We start from the raw sequence: 20,483 nt of genomic DNA, 5'->3' as shown, positions 1-20,483 counted from the left end.
TAGATATAGATATAGATATAGATATAGATATAGATATAGATATAGATATAGAATATTCAAAGGAAAGCTATTAAAAGCGACTTATCCCAATCTCACGGTTCCATCATTGGTTTCTTTAATCTTGATTGACTACATTTTCCTGCTTCGATTCAACCCCTACATGGGGCATGTTCCATTTAAGTGCTGCCGCTACAATTTTCTTGTGAACTGCAACATTTTACTTTTCAGTGCTGGTTTTGGGCAACCTGCTCCCCTTTTCTGTGGCTCTAAAGGATCCACTCAATTCATTTTCGATAGATGCATTTGCTGGGAAACTGAAATCTTTGGACCAATCAAACGAAGTGAAACCGCTCTTTGATTGATGGGTGGGTGCGTGTGTGGCAGCATCAGGGGTAAACTCAGGGGTAGAGTAAGTTGAGAACAGCTGTTGAGTTTGACTACCATTTTTTTTGGGTTCTGGTCTTGCCATTGTTCATATCAGCTCACGTTTTGCTTTAGTCTTCTGTTTCAAAAGTTTCAGCCATTTCTTCGTCCGAAAGCCAACATGATGAAACGCTTTGTAATCATGACTTATTATCAGGCGAATCAGAAAGTTCGTGAGTTGTGTTAGGGGTAAAATCGATAAGTTGAGCATATTGACTGCAGACAACAAGAAAGTTGCAATTTTTTCGAAATTTAAGATAATAATGATAATATAATTGATTATAATAGAATAAGTTAGACTTTGAATTTTAAAAACATCTTTGTAAGCATTAAAGGTATGGACTATCGCAAAAACTCTTAAAGTGTTTGAAAGCCATACCGACAATCACAAGCCGTAGAGTGAAACTTTGATATTTAATGGATATTCTACTCGCACACACTCGTATTGAGGTCAAGTGAGAACCACACAAGGACTGCACAATGAAATGCGATTAAAAACTTTAAACTGCTTAATGAACACTTAAAGAGCTGCAATTCCTTAACTACCAATACAAATAGAAAGCTGAGAGCACACGCAATCAGTCGGAGACAAGCAGAGAGAGTAGGGAATCCAGACAGTCGACGGTCATCGCCCACATAGCTCAGAGACAAATAAACAGAAAGACCGATAGACAGTCAGAGAGACAATGGTACAGACACACAAGCATCGAAACTCGCCAACTCGCAAACAAACAAACACCAAGTTCTAACACAGCCATCGGCACCAGCAACGGTTTTCCTGCTCGTCCTTTTCGTCTTGTCCTGGAGGGGGAGGACAGGGCAGATTGACTAAAATTACGTAGCACAACATGGCGCTTACTCTCAGTGTATAAGTAAGAAATAGTAAAGGACAACAGGAGTTCGGTGGGTTGCGGGATGTCAGATGTGAGAAATGTCAGAGAGGAGAAGATGAGGAGACTCTGTCCTTATTGCTGGCGATGTCCATCAGCGTGAAATGCCCCAATGACATTTGAAAAACTAAAAACTTGCCGACGTTGACATGAACAGCAGCCGGCAAAATAGTTACAGCAACAACAACAAGAATAACAACAACAATGGCTGCGGGTGATGTCGACAACTGCGCAACAACTTCACCCCCTCAGCACCACAGGGTGCCATGAAAACGGTAATAACCAAGCGTCCCACAATAGACCACAATGGGCGAGTATCACCAAAGTTGGCCACAAATCAGTTTATCAACATTTATGAACGCATCCATCATAATCATCACTCAAATACTGCTCTACAGTTGTATTATTGAACTTTTCTCCCATGCGTCGTTTTGTTTCCCTCCAGTCAAGCTCGAATATCGAAAACTTTTTAACAGCTGAAGCGAACCATTTGCTCTACTTTAAGCTTTTACCACTGCATTCTGTTGAAAACCGAATCATATTTTCCTTTATTCCTCTTACTTAGAAATTACATTTCATTAACTTTTAATATAACAAAAACAAATATTTTTTTAATCAAAAATACTTTTTTTCGATACTCGTATATTCATTAGGTTAGGTTAAGCCGGACGGCCACCGCGGGCCCAAGCATAGGCCAGTAAAGCCAGTATCGTGAAGACGATTATCCAGTACTTCTACTTGACGAGTTATCGAGTTGATTAAATCGATTTCGAAAACATCGACCACTCGCTGGAGTTTGTTCGTCGTAGTTTATTTACAGAACAAAATTATCTACAATCGAAAATTTTGTTAGGATTGAGTTCTTATCGCAATCGCCCAAAGTCAAACTTAGCACCATAATATCACTATAATGCTAATCAGGAGCTGTTTGTTTAGCTCTTGGTCAAAATTAAAAATGTTTCAGCATACGCTTTTCATACAATTAATGCGTACAAAGGTCAAATTTGACATTTAAGAAATGCAAAGATACATTTTTAGGTAATAAGAGCTAAAGCAGTTGGTAAAAAGCTAAACCAATTTTTATACCCGTTACTTAAAAAATAAGTAAAGGGTAACAGGGAAAAGGAGGCATCTCCGACCCTATGAAGTAAATATATTCTTGTTTCAATAGTATTAATATTGTTTTACCTTATTAGAATGCTTCAAATTCTCAACTGGTTCTGACTAGGCAAAGATGACATTCGGCTTGAATCGCTAGTCGAGACAACCCGAATGGTACTGATGATAGGGACTGGCATCCCTTGAATCAGCTGTACCATGTCATGCTCCCTGCATTTATGCAAGTGTTGTTGTTGTTTGCTGAGATGTCATATCGACAATAAAACCAACAAAAGATACAATTTTCGTTTTTGCCTACTTGAATTAAGCCTGAAGCAGTTGCTAATTTAAAGCAGTTGTAACCAAAAACCGTTGTTAACCTGAGGAAGTTGAAACAACATTTAATTGCATACTTTTTTCGTCATTGGTTTCAAGACAATATTTTGAAGTCCAGAGAGGATGGGTTAAGTATTGAGCTATGTAGAATTTTTTTTACAACGTGAAACAGTTGCTACATGAGTGGTTGGTATAAAATAACTGCAATGAATTATTGCACTCAACTTGGGTAATGCCAGCATGATCCTTGTCCCTGCTATTCTCAAGTCGACGTACTACCTCCACGTGGTTCCTCCTGGATTGTCACCTAGTATCCGTTGGGTGGCAAAGTAAAGCGCGCGGCGAGGAGCCAAATTGAGCAACATGCCATGCCCCAATAGGGAATTAAGGCCATATAACAATAAATTTTAAAATTATTTATTATTTCTCAAAAATCTTTTTTTCTTAAAAAAAAATTTCTTTAAAATACTTTTATATATATTTAAGTTAACCTTTCCCACTTGTTTCATTTGATAAAGTTTATATATTAAATTAAATATCCTTCGTCACAAAAATTGATATCATAAATCTTGGGGGTGGAATATCCTTTCGTCACATGACTTTTACCTCCTGTTGAGGTTTCACATTCAAACATAATAATAACTCAATATGCAAAAAAAGGGAAAATCAAAAATGTTTAAAAACATAACTTTTATTCATATGTTACTTATAATATATTTAATAAATACATATTTATAACGATATTACTTCGATACAATACTTTTACATCTATAATAAATAATTGTATAATTACGAAAAACGTTGAATGAATGAAATAATATGCAGAAAAAGTTAATTTTAAGCACAGTTCGCAGATGCCAGTTTTTGTTATTCCAGATTCAAAAATAAAATGGTAAAAAAAACATTTTGGCAAAAGATACAAATCACAAAGTTAGAATGAAAAAAGATTTAAAATGTTGTTGATGAGAGTTCTAGACTAAAATATACCCTTAACCTAGGCCACGGACAATTAAAACATAATTCCTATATTCGGGTGGACAGACTAACGAACATGATTAGTGGCCCTTATGAAGTATTATCTGCGACAACTCTTTCTGAATGTTAAATACAGCTTTAACATATAGTACAATGTTTTCTCTTTTTTATGGATACAGGGCATTAAAAAAGATTTACTAAAAACTGCACCCGCGTCCAACACAAAAAGCGGCAAAAAATACAACGGGAAACTATAAAGCATTCCGCAAAGTTTTCTTTTATTTGCCGCTGCTATTTTCATTGTTACATCTGCCATTTGTTATTGTCCTTGTTTCTCATTCTGTTTCTATTTCTATTTCGCTGCTCCTGTTGCTAGCTATCTTTTGTGTCACGTGGATGGCGCCTGTCTCTCTGCTCTGATGATTTGCTGAATTGTGTTGCAGGGATTGCGTGTTCTGGTCGTGCTTGTTGCAAGTAGTTTCTGTTGCTTCAACACTTGCCACTGTTTTTATTTAAGGCTCCATTCCGTAAATATTCACAATGAGAAGCCCGATGACAAAGACAGACAGTGCTACATCTACATGTGATATTTGAATACCATGGGTACAGTTAGCACATGGCAATCTAAGCGAATCTTCACGAACCCGGAGTTTTATCTTTTTTTACACGTATCCCAACATTGAAGATTCCAGTTAGTAGAGATAAATAAATATATTACTTTACAATTTTGTTTTATTAGTAAACGAATTTATTCCACGTAGTAAAAGTAGGCGTACACTCAGAAAAATATGCCATCCTAAAATTAGGTACGACCGTGCTTGAATTTATACCGGCAACTATCCGAAATAGTAGTCCGATTTTATCCAAACTTAGTCAGAATATATAAGAATAATAAAAGGAAAATATATAATCCGTGAGTCTCGAAAAGATACCTAAAGAAACAACTGAGTTTTTTTTACTAAACTAGTTTAAGATTTTTTTGTACTTAGTTTAGTTTTTTCAAAATTAAAAGGAAGTTCAAAATCAGATCGTTTCGTACTAAAAACAAGTACGTTTTGGGATATTTCTTTTTCATTGTCGAATTTTAGAATCCTCAACTGGCTCTAGCTACGCAAATATGACGTTAAGGTTAAGTCGCTGGTAAAATCAGCACCTATTTCGAAAGGTCGCTAACCAAGAAAATACACCATTATTTAATGAAATTTAATTTTGGTATTTTGAATAATTTTTAGTAAACATACTAGTGTATGTTTTAAGATTAAAGCTAATTAATTATGACAATGTTTTGTACTAGAAACAAGTTCATTTTGGGTATAGTTCAAGATTTTTGTGTACTTAAAGTAGTATGTTTTCAATTTTTTCAGACTTGAATTAAACCCAAAACGTACTTAAAGTATCCCCAAAAAATCTTAATTTAAGATTTCCGTACTTGCGAAAACCGAACTTGAAATAAGATTTTTGTTCTCAACTTTAGAAATTCCTAGCTTAGACAGCTTTTGAGATCGTTTGTACTTGAAAATTGCCTGTTTAAGTACGGAAATCTTGATTTTTTTTTTTCTGAGTGTAGCATTAAAAAATCTACTTCTAATGAAATGTTATTTCAGTGGGATTGAAAAATCTACTGTTGATGAATTTTTATTTCACTAGCATTGAAAAATAGTAGTGCTAATGCTATGTCATTTCAGTAGCATTGAAAATAGTAGTGCTAATGATATTAAATTTCAGCAGCATTAAAAATAGTAGGGCTAATAGTGATATGAAATTTCAGTAGCATTGGAAATAGTAGTGCTAATGATATGAAATTTACAAATTCACAACCCTAGTTGCTGACGTAATTCAAGGTGCTTTTGACAAACTTAATAGACCCTTTTGTACTTATGGTACAGAGTCTACAAAATTATCAGTCCAACGAACACTTTATTTGAACTACTTTCTGAACAGACCTTCTATTATGCCTATTTTATTCAACAAAATAAACTTAATAGAAAGTGATTCGAATTTACGAATTCAGATTTACCGAGTCTGTAAATTTAAATAGTTTAAATGTGTATTCTTTTTTAATATTTGGTTTGAAATTCATGGCATGCTAAATGTTCTGTTTTACATAGCCACAAATTGCAACTCTGTTTTTAAGCAGTGCTTGCACCTTGACACTTTGAAAAGCAAAGCAAACTAGAATTGAACTAATTATAAACTGGGAGGCAGCAGGTTGAGACAGGCGGAGGCAAACTAAATATAACCAGAATGTTGAACAAGTCCCAATTGCTGTCACCTGCTGTGAGGTCAACGCCTGCCATCGCCCATGAATTCTGTAGCAACTTTGACGCCTTTGCGTGGCGAGCGTAGTCAGCGCGAAATGTGGCTAAAGCTGCTTTCCGGATTATGGGGGGATCCCCTCATACACCATCTCCCCCTCCATGATTATGTCGACATTGCGCTGCCAACTGCAAACTTTTGCATCCGCTACCAACATGCAAAACTAACGCCCATCCAAAATGATGCGCCCTTTAAGCAGCGGCGGACTCAAAAGTTTGCCAAATTTTACATAAAATACAACTTTGTAGTAAGAACTCGACCTGGAAACACTCTGTAAATGGTTTATGAACAGAAAAAATTAATCGTGAATTTATTATTACCAGATACGGTTTCGCTCATTATATAATTTGCATGTAATTTTAAAATCAGAACTTTAGAAAATAAAGCTGTCGTAATCTGTAAATACCAGCAGGGTATCTACTGCAAGTAGGTCGCAGCAAACTATGAAAAGTATTTGCATTTTTATTAAAATTTGAATAAATTGAGATGTTTTTGTGAGCTTTTTTAGACTTCGACTCATCTCATTCTTTTTATTACTTGTATCGCGATGTCGAAAGTTTCACCATTTTTAATAAAAGCTAATTTCGCTGCCTGATGCAAGCCAAAATCATAATTAAAATAGTTGAAAATGTAACAACCGCCCAATTGGGGCTCAAACGCAACACATTTCTCTGCGTTTCGCTTGTATTTTATTTAATTAATTTTTCAGCTGGCATAAAAAAAGTTCCATAGAACTTTTTCTTTTTTTATCATTGCTCATACGCCGTGTGGTGCAGCTAATTAGCCGCACATGCAAACGAAAAAGGTCGAGGGAAAAGAAATACGAGGGGCCAGGGAAATCATACCATTGAAAATAATTGCGCACAACTCTCGAGTAGGGTCTCTGAATGCTGCTCACTGTGGATTATGGTATATAATCTGGCCACATGCAAAAGCCCGATTAAAACAACCATTGAGTGTATGTAGAGATTAAATGCTCTTAATTGTAGAATGTATGATTATAGATACCACAAAAAAGAGCAAAGGCAAATATAATAAAAACCAATATTTAATTAAAACCAAATAAAATTATGGTACTAAGTATGCTCAGTTATACATTTTGCTCTGTATCATGCATGTTAGCGAATTTGATTTATTTTGTGGACTTGTTCCCAGTTGGGTTGCACATAATTCCACCAGATAGTCACAGAATAACCAAATCATTGGCAAACTTTATGACAAAGTTTTGTACAAACAAGTTTTGCGAAAATGCGAATGTCAATGTAGCCAAGAAGCTCCCAATGTGGAATGAACGGGAACACATGTGAATTATAGCCATGACTTAATTATATCTGGGCTGAGATTAGTTGAACAGATAGCACCATGTTTGCTTCAGTGTATACTTCGTTGATTTGAATTGGATTTGATTTGATTTGGTCATTTGGTTCATTAAAAAGTTTCAGATTGAGTTGTGTTGATGTTTCATGGCAGTTATGAATATTACAAAACGTTCAAAGTTTGCAACAGTTTTAATTAGAGCGCAAAATCAACGAAGAAACTTTGACGCACATTTAATGAAGCAACTTCCCATCAGCTGAAAGAGCTAGGAAGGTTGTGTTGAAGAAGCCGAAGCAACCTGGCAGCACCTTGTGCTGTCAGGTAACGCGTACAATACAAAAGTAGCCTAACACGCCCTTTTTTTTGCCTATTTTGTTCCATTGCAGACAACCGGGTTTGGCGGGCTGCCAGACGTAACGGAGCACTCAAACATACGCCGCACCCTCTCCCGCCAGAACTCGATCTCCAACAGCGACTCCGGCGGCGAAATTGCCAGCATACAAAAGTCCAAAGTCTTTGGCAGCGCGATGACGGCCGGCGTAGTTGTTGGCAACGATATCGCTGGCATCGCTCTCGATACCAAATCGCCCACCTCACTGGCAGCGACTGCATCGACAGCAGCCGGCGCCTCCGGCAAGACGAAGGGCAAGAGCGGACGCAAGGGAAGAAACAGCTCTGGTCCCGCCCACAAAACGCGACGCGGCTCCTGGATGTTTGCCCTGACACTAGTAAGTGCCATTTGCCTGCTCGCGATTGCGGCAACCCTGGCCTATCAGCACTTCCTCATGTCACCCAGCCGCAACTCGCACGCACAAAGACTGAGAATCGTTAGACGCATTCTGCGCGAGGTGCCACTCGTCGATGGACACAATAACTTTGCCTGGAACGTGCGCAAGTATGCTCACAGCAGCCTGGAACTGGTCCACCTCAGTCACGACATCGATCACAAGTCCATATGGTCACGACCAGCTTGGGCTCAGACAGACATGGAAAGGCTCAAGCAGGGATTAGTCGGCGTGCAGGTCTGGTAAGTAATTTATCCGACTAAACGTGATTTTAACAGTTAACAGGTAATATCGTTCAAACCCCTCAGCCAAATAACATATATTATATTAAACTAGTCGGCCGGTGCTACAGTCGAGCATACTCGACTGTCGGAGACCCCGTACTTACTATCCAAAATCAGTCACTTCTAAAAACTAAATAATATTTAAGATTACCATAAACTCTTATATATTAAATTTGTCGCCGCTCGAATTTGCTTCCGATATAATTAAAAATTTTATCGGCACCCAGGGAACACCACGTGGAGGCCATTACTATAAGTATATATGCCTTAGAGTCTTATGTTTAACACTATTTAATAACAATAGTCACACTAATTATCTAAAAATGGAACACTTGGTAGCACAACAAAATCAAATTTCAAAATCACTTGTACACAGCGCGCACAAAAGAGTTGAAAAAGAGTTAGTTTAAAGTCAAATAGACATACATATGCATTAATCATTAGGAAGAGCAGGACATCCATATGTGCAATTCAAAGATCTGTTAAGTGCACACATACATACATATGTTGGCACGCGCCAAAACAAAAGAAGTTTCTAGCTAAGCATTCATATATATATAAACATGCGTTTATGCATATTTGGCTATGTTAAGCATAAGTGAAACCTTAACAGAGAATAAATGAAAACTGCATGTTAAACATGCTAAATGTTAAATCAAATAGTAAAATAATTGAAAACCAAAAAAGACAATTTACTAAAAACATAAATTTACACAGTAAATTTATAATAAACATGAAAATTTACCAATGTAAAATTATTTAAATGAAATTTTTAAACATGTATTCAATATTAAATGTCAGTATAACATTCATAAATAACAATTTCAATAAATTGTAAAAATTAAAAAAAAAAAAGCTTAAATTCAGCTGGAAAAGTTGTTCCCGCCGGAATCGAACCCTCGACAAAATTGCAAAATTTTCAAAGACAAAGGCTCAAAGTGTTGAGCCACTCTCACTTATGTCTTTATCCTCCTAAATGGCCATATTGCTTGTTTTAGTGCTCAATTAAAAGTAAAAGAAATAATTTATATTTTAACATTTAATGTTAATATTACATTTTAAATAAGCACTGAGTTTGTTTTAATATAAAATGAAATTGAATTCGAACATAAATAAATTAAAAAACTTTCGCCCACGGCAGGACTCGAACCCACGAGCACTGTCCGACTCCGCGACTCAGTACACTGCGCCACCGAAGCTCACGTCTGAATGGACGCCAATTTGTTATATAATATATTAATATAATTTTTTTGTTTTATCAAGATATTCAAGTTTTAATTACTGCCAACGCGCCATCAACGAATTTAACAGAAAAATTTATTATTTGAATATCTTCGCTATTTACTGTGCGATCAGAATGAAATTTTCAGCAAAAATTTAGGACAATTATATCTTCATCTGTGCAAAATCTGGAATTTCTGGCTTTCAAAATGCTCTTATAATTTGGATATGAAATTTTCAATGTCGATTTGCAGGCGGTTAAGGGGGCGTGGCTGATTTTTTAAACAAACTTGATCTGCCTGCAGTATAGAGGAACCTAAATACCAAGTTTGGTGTCTCTAGCTCTTATAGTCTCCGAGATCTAGGTGTTCATACAGACAGACAGACAGACGGACAGACAGACAGACAGACAGACGGACATTGCTATATCGACTCGACTATTGATGCTGATCAAGAATATATATACTTTATAGGGTCTGCCACGCCTCCTTCTACCTGTTACGCACATATTCGGTAAAACAAACCCAATAGACCCCTGTACTTTTTTTAAGTACGGGGTCTAAAAAAACCCGAAATTTAAAAAGTAAAATTTCAGTTTTTTTGAGTTCAGTTGACAAATGTCTAAGTATGCAATTTTGTTAGTTACGACTATACCTTTCGATCGGCAAATATTTCGATCTGATCGGACAGTCGTAGCATATTTTCCATATTAGCTGCATATATTGCTAGTCGCCTTCGCACGCTTCGTGCTGCTTTCGTCACTAGCGCGAACTGCCGTCCACAGTAATAGACATTAAGCAAACGAATAATATCAATCGCATAAGATAAGAGAAGCATATCACATTATTCCTGACTGATAAATCGTATGTGAGCTTTGAAAAGTTGAAAATCATTTCAACTGAAAAGCCTCATATAGATGCAATCAACCATGCTAGACACTGGCCCATAACAATTACCGGGAAACAGAAGCTGACCAGGTCACAAAGGCCGCACAATAGTGAAAAAGGCTACCTCCCTTCCTCCTTTTCTCCCTCCCATGGGCAGACAGATAACCGCCCACTGTTTCGACTGATGCTGTAGTCGAGAAATGCCAACAATTTCACTGCAAAATAAAATTTGGCAACAGCTATGTACTGGGTTGCTGCAGGGCAATTGGCCAACCTGCTCTGTCTGCTGGACAAATTTTTAGCACCCCGCTGAATGCACAGCTCCAACCAGGTCCTGTAGAAACAAGAACAGAAGCAGTAAAAACAAACACACCAACAATATCAATAACAAATCTGACTGAATGTACTGGATGCTGAAGAGGAGCATTGTTTGACAGGCGGCAGACAGCTGTAGTTTGGGAAAAATGCTGATAGGCAATCGACTTGATTTTATTTGGTAGACTTTTGACACCAAAAAACCAAGGACTACAACTGCAGTTTGCCACCGTACGCCAGATGGCTTAAGCGTAACTTTTCTGCTATTTTCGCATTTAATTTTAGTGGTCGTCATTGTTCAATTTCTGTCCGACATTCTGTCTACATTCGCAACGTTGAAACTCAAACTGAACTTTTCTCTCTGGATTGGGTCATAGCAGTGCTGCAGTTTTTGTTAGTGGCCCTCGTTATTGCCATATCATTGCATTTGAAATTCAAATGTGCTGTTAGTTAACCACTTTTATGGGATTCCTGCAAACTGCATTTAAATGGGATTTCATGGAACTGGGCTACGTTCTGTATGGCCAAAGAGTATCGTACTCAGAAGTTGCTTAAATTTTTTGATCAATCAGTAATCAACATATTGAATTCTTGAATGAAATAAGTTGAAATCTTTCAAAATATATGCAGCTAATATTTTCACTTCACAACAAAAGAATACAAATAAACAAAGATCACAAACAATGATTATTTTCCTTCTTTTTTTTTTAAATCCAAAAATCAACAAGAAAGAAAGATACAAGATAAGAAAAAAAAAACATAATGATGCTTTCAGTTAAATCTATTCGTTTTCGCCATGACTTAAAATTAATTATTGTATGGAATTTCATACCTAATAATAATGATAATTTTTAAGTAATTCCATAAAAATCTGACAGTATATTTGAGCAAAAAATAAAAATCACACATAACACTAGGCAACGAATTTTGACATTTTACTTTTGAATTAAACCAAACATACTTTTTTGAATAGATATGGGGCCCCAAACGACGTAAAACATTTTTTTTTTCTATGGCAGAGTTTTTTTTTTTTCGTGCCGTTTTTTAGAGGTGCCACAACCGATTTTAAAAAGCTTTTCCTGAAATCTAATGAATAAATCTGTAATTCATCCATAGACAGTCAGATTTAAGCCAGTAGTTTAAGAGCTTTTAATTTTTCAATTCAGAAAATTTTGTTTTTATTTTTAAGTTTTTTTTAGCTGTTTTTACTTTAAAATTCAAGGAAAACTCAAGCGTCGTTTAAGATATGATATATTAAAGTCTATGAAGAAACGGCGATATAATAAAATTTTATATCGTTTTCTGTTTTTCTTGATTTTAATGACTTCCTTGTAGAGCTGCATGATCTTTAGTATAACAATTTCTTGTGTTTATTTATATATCCTAACCAAGCTCGCAGAATTTGAATTTGTTATTGTCTTACACATTATGACCAAAGTTGGTTCAAATCGGTCGACTTAGTATGAAAAACGTTTTTGTTTTATAATAAATCCTAACCAAACTGATAGAATATGCTTTTAAGATGGTCATTTGAACTTTTAAATTTGTTTGTATATATAAAGCTATAAAAAATTACCCATTGTTTAGTATGCTTACCATTAAAATCTATGGAGAGACGGCTAAGTAATTAGCATATAAACAATGAAACAAGTTTTACTCAAAGGTTGATTTTCGACTGATCGGTCCCATGGAAGCTATATGTTAGTTAGTGGTCCGATTCCAACCAAATTTGGACAGGTTGTAAAAGGCACGAGACTTATAATTTGTAAGTTTTTTACAGATAACTTAAAAAATAAAAAAGTTTGGCATACTAAAGGTTGCTTATCGACCGTTCGTATCAATCGTTTCTATGTCAGCTTTATGATATAGTGGTCCAATTTTTACCAAATTTGGTTGGGGTGTAACGTTCAATTAAAGATACCCAATTTATGAGTTTAATTGAGATATCTCCAAAAACTTTACTCTGTACCGATCGGTCCTATGGCAGCTATATGATATAGTGGACCGATTTGAACCAACTTTGGTAAGGATGCATAAGAACAACTTACATGCATATTCTATCAGTTTAGTTACTAAAACTTGATTTTAGACCGATCGGTCCTATGGCAGCTATAGGATACAGTGGACAGATTCAAACCAAAATTGGTAAAGATGTAAAGGACAACATAGAATACACAATTTGTGCGTTTGGTTAAAATATCTTAGAAAATAAAAAAGTGTTTCATACTAAAGGTGGATTTTCGACCGATCGTTCCTATAGCATCTATATTGAATATTGATCCATAGGGATATATAACAAATTACCAGATGTATAACCTGTGCGATTGGTTGATATAAAGGGTGTTTTTTTAGAGGTTGGTTTTTCGAGTAGAAATAAAACTGACATTTTTTTGTTAAATCTGGCAACTCTTATGTCATTTATGTTCACATTGGTTTGACATTTTATCATGAGCAGGTTGACAAAAGAACACCGCTTGCAAATTGTGCAAATTTATTCCGAAAATAACGGTTCAGTTAGCGAAGTTTACCGCAAGCTCCGTCCATTTTATGGTCGACATAATCGTCCAACGAAGCAATTAATTCGGTTAAGCATGGATAGTTGTCGCACTACGTTTACTCTATGTGATAATACGATCCACAGAGACGTCGAACAGTGCGCACCGAAGAAAAGTGGTGAAGAGGACCCGAATGAATCGATTCGCCACCGTGCACAGCAACTGGAGCTTTGCCCATCAACTTTTATGGAAGATTTTGCGCAAAGATCTTGGCTTACGACCTTACAAGATCCAGCTTGTTCAAGAATTGAAGCCGAGAGACCATGCAATGCGTCGTGATTTTGGTGTATGGGCCGAAAATAAGATTGATCTCGATGCTGATTTAAATCGCAAAATTTTGTTCAGGGATAAGGCTCATTTTTTATTGAATGGATACGTCAACAAGCAAATTTGACCCATTTGGAGTGAAGATAATTCACATGAGACCCTTGAAACGCCATTACATCCACAAAAACTGACTGTTTGTCACAATCGATTTATTGAAGGAAACATTCGATGAGCTCAAAATTTCGAGGAATGGACCTGTCACTTGGCTACCAAGATCGTGTAATTTGACACCATTGGATTATTTTCTTTGGGGATTTGTGAAGTCGCTCGTCTATGCCAACAAACCAAAAATTTTAGGGGACATGGAAGCTAACATTCGTCGCGTTATTGCCGACATACGGCCCCAAATGCTCGAAAAAGTGCTTGAAAATTTGACCTCTAGACTTGGCTATATTCGAGCCAGCCGCGGCGTCCACATGCTGGAAATCATATTTAAACATTAATGGCATAAAATTATCCTTCCAATAAAGCCAAATTGATGGACATTAAAACGATTTTCTAGTGTTTTATTTCAATTCGAAGTTTAATACCTCTAAAAAAAAACACCCTTTATTTCAAGAAATAACTCAACTTTTTTTGCTAAAGGCTGATTCTGAACCGATCTCTCTTATGGCAGCTATATGATATAGAAGTAAAATAGCAACAAATTGATATTGTGTGAGATTGGTTAAGATATCTCAAAAACCCCAGCAAATTTTCATAATAATATCATGCCGCTCTACAAGGAATTCATAAAAATCCAGAAAAACATGCATAGATATACAATTTTATTATATCGACGTTTCTTCATAAATTTTAATGAATCATAACTTCAAGGACGCTTAATTAATGCAGATTTGCAAAAAAAAAATTAAAACCGAAGTTCGGACATTTTTCGAGTTTTCTTTGAATTTTAAAGTGATAAAAGCTAAAGTAAAAAGTTAAAAAAAAAAACATTTTCTTAATTCAAAAATTAGTTGCTCTTAAACAACTGTTTTAAATCTAAGACTGTGTATGGATGAATTACAGATATATACATTAGCTTATAGGAAAAGTTAAGCTTTTGAAAATCGGTTTTATCCATTCTCGAGTAATGATGACAAAAGTGAAACTCCGCTATAGAAAAAAAAAATTGTTATATATATACGCACCATATATATTTATATGCAAATACAAATTGAGTACAAGCTGAAAATTTAATTAGGCAATCGCAATCAGGTGGGTGCTGATCTCTTTTTTTATTCTCAACATTGAAATGATAGTCAAAATGAAATTGAGAAGCGTACTTTTTTTATTGGGTTTCTGACCTTACAGCGATACATGTATATGCAAAAAGGCAATGATACATGGATTTTTTTGGATTTAATTTTCATTAAATTGAGTTTCTGACTTTAAAAACAAACAAATATGTGGTCAATACCAAGGCATTGATAAGACCTTTCTTGTCACATAAAATAGTTTCCTATTATCTGGCCCATATGAGCCCGATTTTATCTCCTGACCTCCACAGCGTCGTTGCATGCAGTCCTTACAGTTGCATTTCTTCGCCTTGACTTTCGATTCGGAGTTTGAATTTGAATTCGTTAACGGAGTTGGATTCGGCGTTGAGCTTTCCTTTGCATTTGAAACCATTGTTCCGTTTGATAAAGCCTTCGAGGCTACATTTGAAACTGCCTTCGATTCAGTGTTTGTTGTTGCGTGTGAAACGGCTTTCGAAGTAACATTCGAGCTCGAATTTTCGCTACCAGTCTTTCCCTCCTTCTGCGATTCGTATTCACTTCCAGAGATTTCAGTATTGCCACCTTTTTTCTGGCGCTGATGTTTTGCCATAGTAAAAGCGCTTAAGTTACAATTCTTTACATGCGGGTTCTGTTTATTCTTCAAATAGAACTGACGACGATCCAAAACGGCAGTACGCTTATTTACCCACCAGCTGAAATCTGGATCTATAAAGACCGGCTTAGCATTAGTCAATTCCCTAGTAACAAATTCCTTATGTTCCTTCAGCCAAAGGCGACCGTACTCCCAGCCCAATAGCAAACCCATTGCCGGTTGTTCTTTTTCAAATGAAGTGGAGAACTGCAAGCGCCTAGGAGCAGGTCCATCTGTTGGGAATATTTGGTGACTCTCCTTACAAGAGCGAAACTGCTCAGCACGGGACCATGTCTTGTGCATCTTATAGAATACTTATTTTAAAACGCTTTTCTATTTCTGTGTGTTTGTGAAGAATTCAACTAACATGTGTAACTGAAATAATATTCTGATTTTCAGCGCATACTTTAAACTTCCTTTTATTCTTTAAAAATTCAAATTGTCAAAAATATATTTTATTTTCTGCAAACGTATATACGAGTATGGGTAATAATTGGCAATCAGAGCCTATTAAAAATGTGTCAATATCAAAATAACTTAGGAGTTAAAAATCCGATATTAGAACAATGGTACTTATTATGTGAACCCAAACTCCAGGCTGTTAATTATTTTTTTTTATTAAATATTAACTAATTTCTATAGCTCTTATAGATACTGAGTCCTAAGACAGACAGACAGACATAGCTATATTGACTTAGTTGATCTAAATTTTCAAATACAGAGAATCAAACCGCAACGAATATATGTTAAGTTTCAGTTTCGGTTTCTGTAATGTTCGCATTTTGGTTTTCGGTAACCGGATTGGCAAAGGATTTGTATATATATTTCGTAACAATTACCGGGTCTTTATATGTTTCGGTATCGAAATAACCGGTATAATTTCGATTCACAAAAACAAGAAAATTTATAAGAAAAATTTTAAAAATATTTTAATTTGTGAACAAAAAAGTCTTTAATTTCAAAAAATAATATCTTTTAAATGAGATTATTATTCAAATTAAAAATCAAATTTATGTTGAAAAACAATAAATACACCTTAACAACATAATTAAATTAAATACTTGATTAAACCGATATTAAAAGTTATACATAGTAATAATCGGTAACTTTACGGTAATATCGGCTCGAATATTTTTTGAATTTTCGGTTTCGGTACGATTTAAGTTGAGTTAGGTTAAGTTAAGATAACGGTTGCTGTTCCGGTTCCGGTTTTAATCTCTGCTCGAATATATGTAATTACTATGTAGGTTCTGTCATGCTTCTTTCTGTCTGTCACGCACGTTGCCACACGCTTATTAGCGGGACTTAAATCGGGAGATATATTATTTCTTAATGGATAAGTAGCTTTCTATTATGCATTGTCGCACTTGTTTGACCGTTTTTCGACTAATTTTTCAATCATAGAAACCAAATGAAATTTTAACACGTTTATTTGGTTCCATTGCAGGTCGGCGTACGTGCCGTGTGAGGCGCAGGGCTTGGACGCTGTCCAGCTGGCACTGGAGCAAATCGACATTGTGCGGCGACTGTCGGACATGTATGCAAGGGAGACTGTACTGGCAACCTCCTCACAGGACATCGTGGCCACGCACAGGCGCGGTCTGCTGGCCTCGCTGATCGGCATTGAGGGAGGTCACACAATCGGCTCATCGTTGGGAGTATTGCGCTCCTTCTACTCTCTAGGTGCTAGATACCTCAGTCTGACCCATCGGTGTGATGTGTCCTGGGCCGGTTCGAGTGCCTCCCCGCTGGAACAGGGTCTGTCGCCCTTCGGCAAGGCCATTGTGCGGGAGATGAATCGTCTAGGAATGATGATCGACCTCTCGCACAGCTCGGATGCCACTGCGCGTGATGTCCTTCAAGTAACAAGGGCACCCGTCATATTCTCCCACTCGGCAGCACGCCAGCTATGCAACTCGACGAGAAACGTGCCCGATGATATATTGCGTCTGGTGGCCGAGAACGGCGGTCTCATCATGCTGAGCTTCGACCCAGAGGACGTAGCCTGCGGGCGACAGGCGAGATTGCAGGATGTGATAGAACACATCAAATATGTACGAGCAATTGCGGGCATTCAACACATTGGCCTGGGAGCAGGCTATGATGGCATTGAGATGCCCCCTTTGGGCTTGGAGGACGTGTCCAAGTACCCGGAATTGCTGGCTGCTCTCCTTGAGGATCACAACTGGAGTGAAGAGGACGTTGCAATGCTGGCGGGTCGCAACTTTCTTCGTATCATGGAAACCGTGGAGACTGTGCGCGACTATTGGAAACGTGCCGCCATTCAGCCCATTGAACAGACAGAGCCACAGCCAAAGACGCAGTGCACCTACATGTCATCGTGACCACTGCCGCAGGCGGTCAGAACTCGCCGCGATGAATCCGCGACAATGGACAGCAACAATCCCAATCACACAGAAACGGCTTCAACCGGCGCTCAACTCTGGCATCAATTGGAACCCGGCGCAAATCAAACAAAAGTCCAACACATGGCGATGGCTGCAACTGCCACAACGATAGCAACAACAACATTCACAGTCAGTGGACTCTTGCAGTAAGCTCAGCACTTGTAAATCGTGTGTTACTCCAGAGCGAAAGTATTAAAGTTGTTAAGCCGACTTAACGCAATGCCGACGTTCTTCATTTATTTAATGCAACATGGTTAAAATCCTCTGGCTATGCACTGGCAGTTGGAAAATTAAATAATACTCTACGTTAGCACAGGAATCAAAATCACAGATTAAAAATATTTATTGAGAAGCATATAAATAAGTACTACAGTTACGTTTATACGTATTGCGACATGTTTTAATCATAAATGAGACATTTGCATTCGTGGGCATGACGATTTATATTATTTGTTGCAGTCAATCATTTTGTTCAGAGGTTCACATCTTGTGGCTTGTTTTACTATTTTTAGTAAATTGGCGACGAGATATAACATAGTTATTATTGTAGAGCACACTTGCAAAATTTCGCTGCGCTGACTTTACTTGTACTTATCAAAAGTTTTATAATTTATCTAATATATTATTGGTATTATACATCAATTTAATCACAGCCTAGAAGTATGTAAAACTTTTAAGAAACAGCAAAATTAATTATGATTATTTTGCATATTTTTAATTTCATATTTTTGTTGTCGAGTCAATGGAAGCAGAGAATAAAATGTTGCAGCTACTGATAAAATCATTTCAAATTGGTATTTAGTTTAATTAGTCTCTTTATTGATTTTGGCTTTTATTAATACGCAGTAGAATAATAGTGCAACATCTAACGAATTGCAAAGCAAAAAATTTGCAACTGTATTATAAATATAACATTATTAAATTATCGACATAAGTAATACGTATATTAATTAACAAGAATAAATATTCCTAAATTACACAAAAGCAAACGAATAAATAATGTTGTCATAAAATAAGAGGCAACTCTTTATACCCATATCTTTAATGAAATTTGTCACAGAGTTAATGTGAAATTAAGACACAAGAAATATAAATGCTTAAACATCTGCACAATGTTGGATTAACAGTTTTTACCCATTATTAATGGGTACGCTGTACAATTGCATTATTGCATTGATATTAATTTCATATATATAAATATTAAAAAGATTCAAAATATTGTATGCGTTGGTTGCTACACACACACAATCATACAGATTATATATACAGAAATTCAGTATAATCGTATTTAATAATATTTAGGAAAGCAAACGCGAATATCGTATAGAAATAAATGCATTTCCATAAAATAAATCGAATATAAAATAAAATTTTGCATTTCTTGTTTAATTATTTGGTCATATTTGAATTTTAAGCCCTTTTGCGGCAAAAAAAGAAAAGTGTCATGTATAATTGACGAATAACCAAACTAGAAGATACCACACAACCGTGCTCAACTTTCGTCCAATTATTACACAGCCTTTACACTAATTCTGGTATTTATGAAACGACTTTCTATAGAACAGTTTTCATGACTTTCCCAGAATAATAAGATCTCAGCATTGCTCACTGAGTATAGCATCCCACAAAAAGAAGCCTCTACACGAGGTAAAAGTCTTTGACGAAAGCATATTCCAGCCCCAAAATTTTTGATATCCAATTTTTTGAGGAAAAAAATATAGTTTCATATAAAAATTTTAAATAATAATAAAAATTAATAAAAAAAAAAAAAAAAAAATTGTCATTCTGCACTGTGCGCAAAAACGGTGAGCTACCACGAACGTAATAATTTCTTTTTGCGTAGTGCCGAATGTCAATTTTCGTGCTTATTTTTTCGTCACAAAATTGGATATCAGAAATTTTAGGCCTGGAATATGCTTTCGTCACTAGACTTTTACCTTGTGTAGAGGATATTTTTGTGGAATATCAGAAATTTTTGCAATACCTTTTTTTGACATTATATTATAACTATCATTTATTCAGACAGATAATAATATATGTAAATTTATTTGTTGAATTTCTTCGATATTTAAAAAATTGTTTTCTTTAATAATAAAGAGAACAAGGGGCTCCGCCCCCGTCTCGCTTTGCTCGCGGTGAGGTGCGGCTACAGTCGAGCACGCTCGACAGTAGGATAAACTGAGCCCAGGTACTCTTTTATAAAAGTTGACTTTCGACCAGTTGTTCCTATGGCAGCGATATGATATATGGAACCGATTTGAACCAAATCTGGTCAAAATGTACAAAACCAACATAAATGCATATTCTATCAGTTTGGTTAAGATATCCCAAAAGACAAAAAACTTTTTCAAACTAAGACTTAGTTTTCGATTGAGCGTCTTTATTTCAGCTATATGATATAGTTAACCGATTTTAACAAAATTTTGTCGGAATGTATAATACAAGCTCAGATGCATATTCTATCAGTTTGGTTCCGACATCTCAACAAGCAAAAA

The 20,483-nt window shown here is 36.1% G+C and overlaps 2 protein-coding genes across 2 annotated transcripts; one reads left to right on the top strand and one right to left on the bottom strand.

Moving 5' to 3' along the window:
• Positions 1-5,966: 5,966 nt before the first annotated feature.
• On the top strand, positions 5,967-18,313 carry LOC117788541 (dipeptidase 1-like). Its single transcript, XM_034627326.1, has 3 exons — positions 5,967-5,999; positions 7,742-8,382; positions 17,028-18,313. Exons 1-3 carry the CDS (start codon positions 5,967-5,969, stop codon positions 17,923-17,925), a joined length of 1,572 nt encoding a protein of 523 aa, XP_034483217.1. The 3' UTR covers positions 17,926-18,313.
• LOC117788797 lies at positions 14,977-15,914 on the bottom strand. The gene has a single exon (XM_034627666.1). The coding sequence runs from the start codon at positions 15,881-15,883 to the stop codon at positions 15,122-15,124; it is 762 nt and encodes a 253-aa protein (XP_034483557.1). The 5' UTR covers positions 15,884-15,914; the 3' UTR covers positions 14,977-15,121.
• Positions 18,314-20,483: the final 2,170 nt, after the last annotated feature.

This window comes from Drosophila innubila (genome assembly GCF_004354385.1).
Source record: "Drosophila innubila isolate TH190305 chromosome 3L unlocalized genomic scaffold, UK_Dinn_1.0 0_D_3L, whole genome shotgun sequence".
Lineage (NCBI taxonomy): Eukaryota > Metazoa > Arthropoda > Insecta > Diptera > Drosophilidae > Drosophila > Drosophila innubila.
Note: the sequence above shows the minus strand (reverse complement) of the source record. Positions and strands in the feature narration are given on the sequence as shown.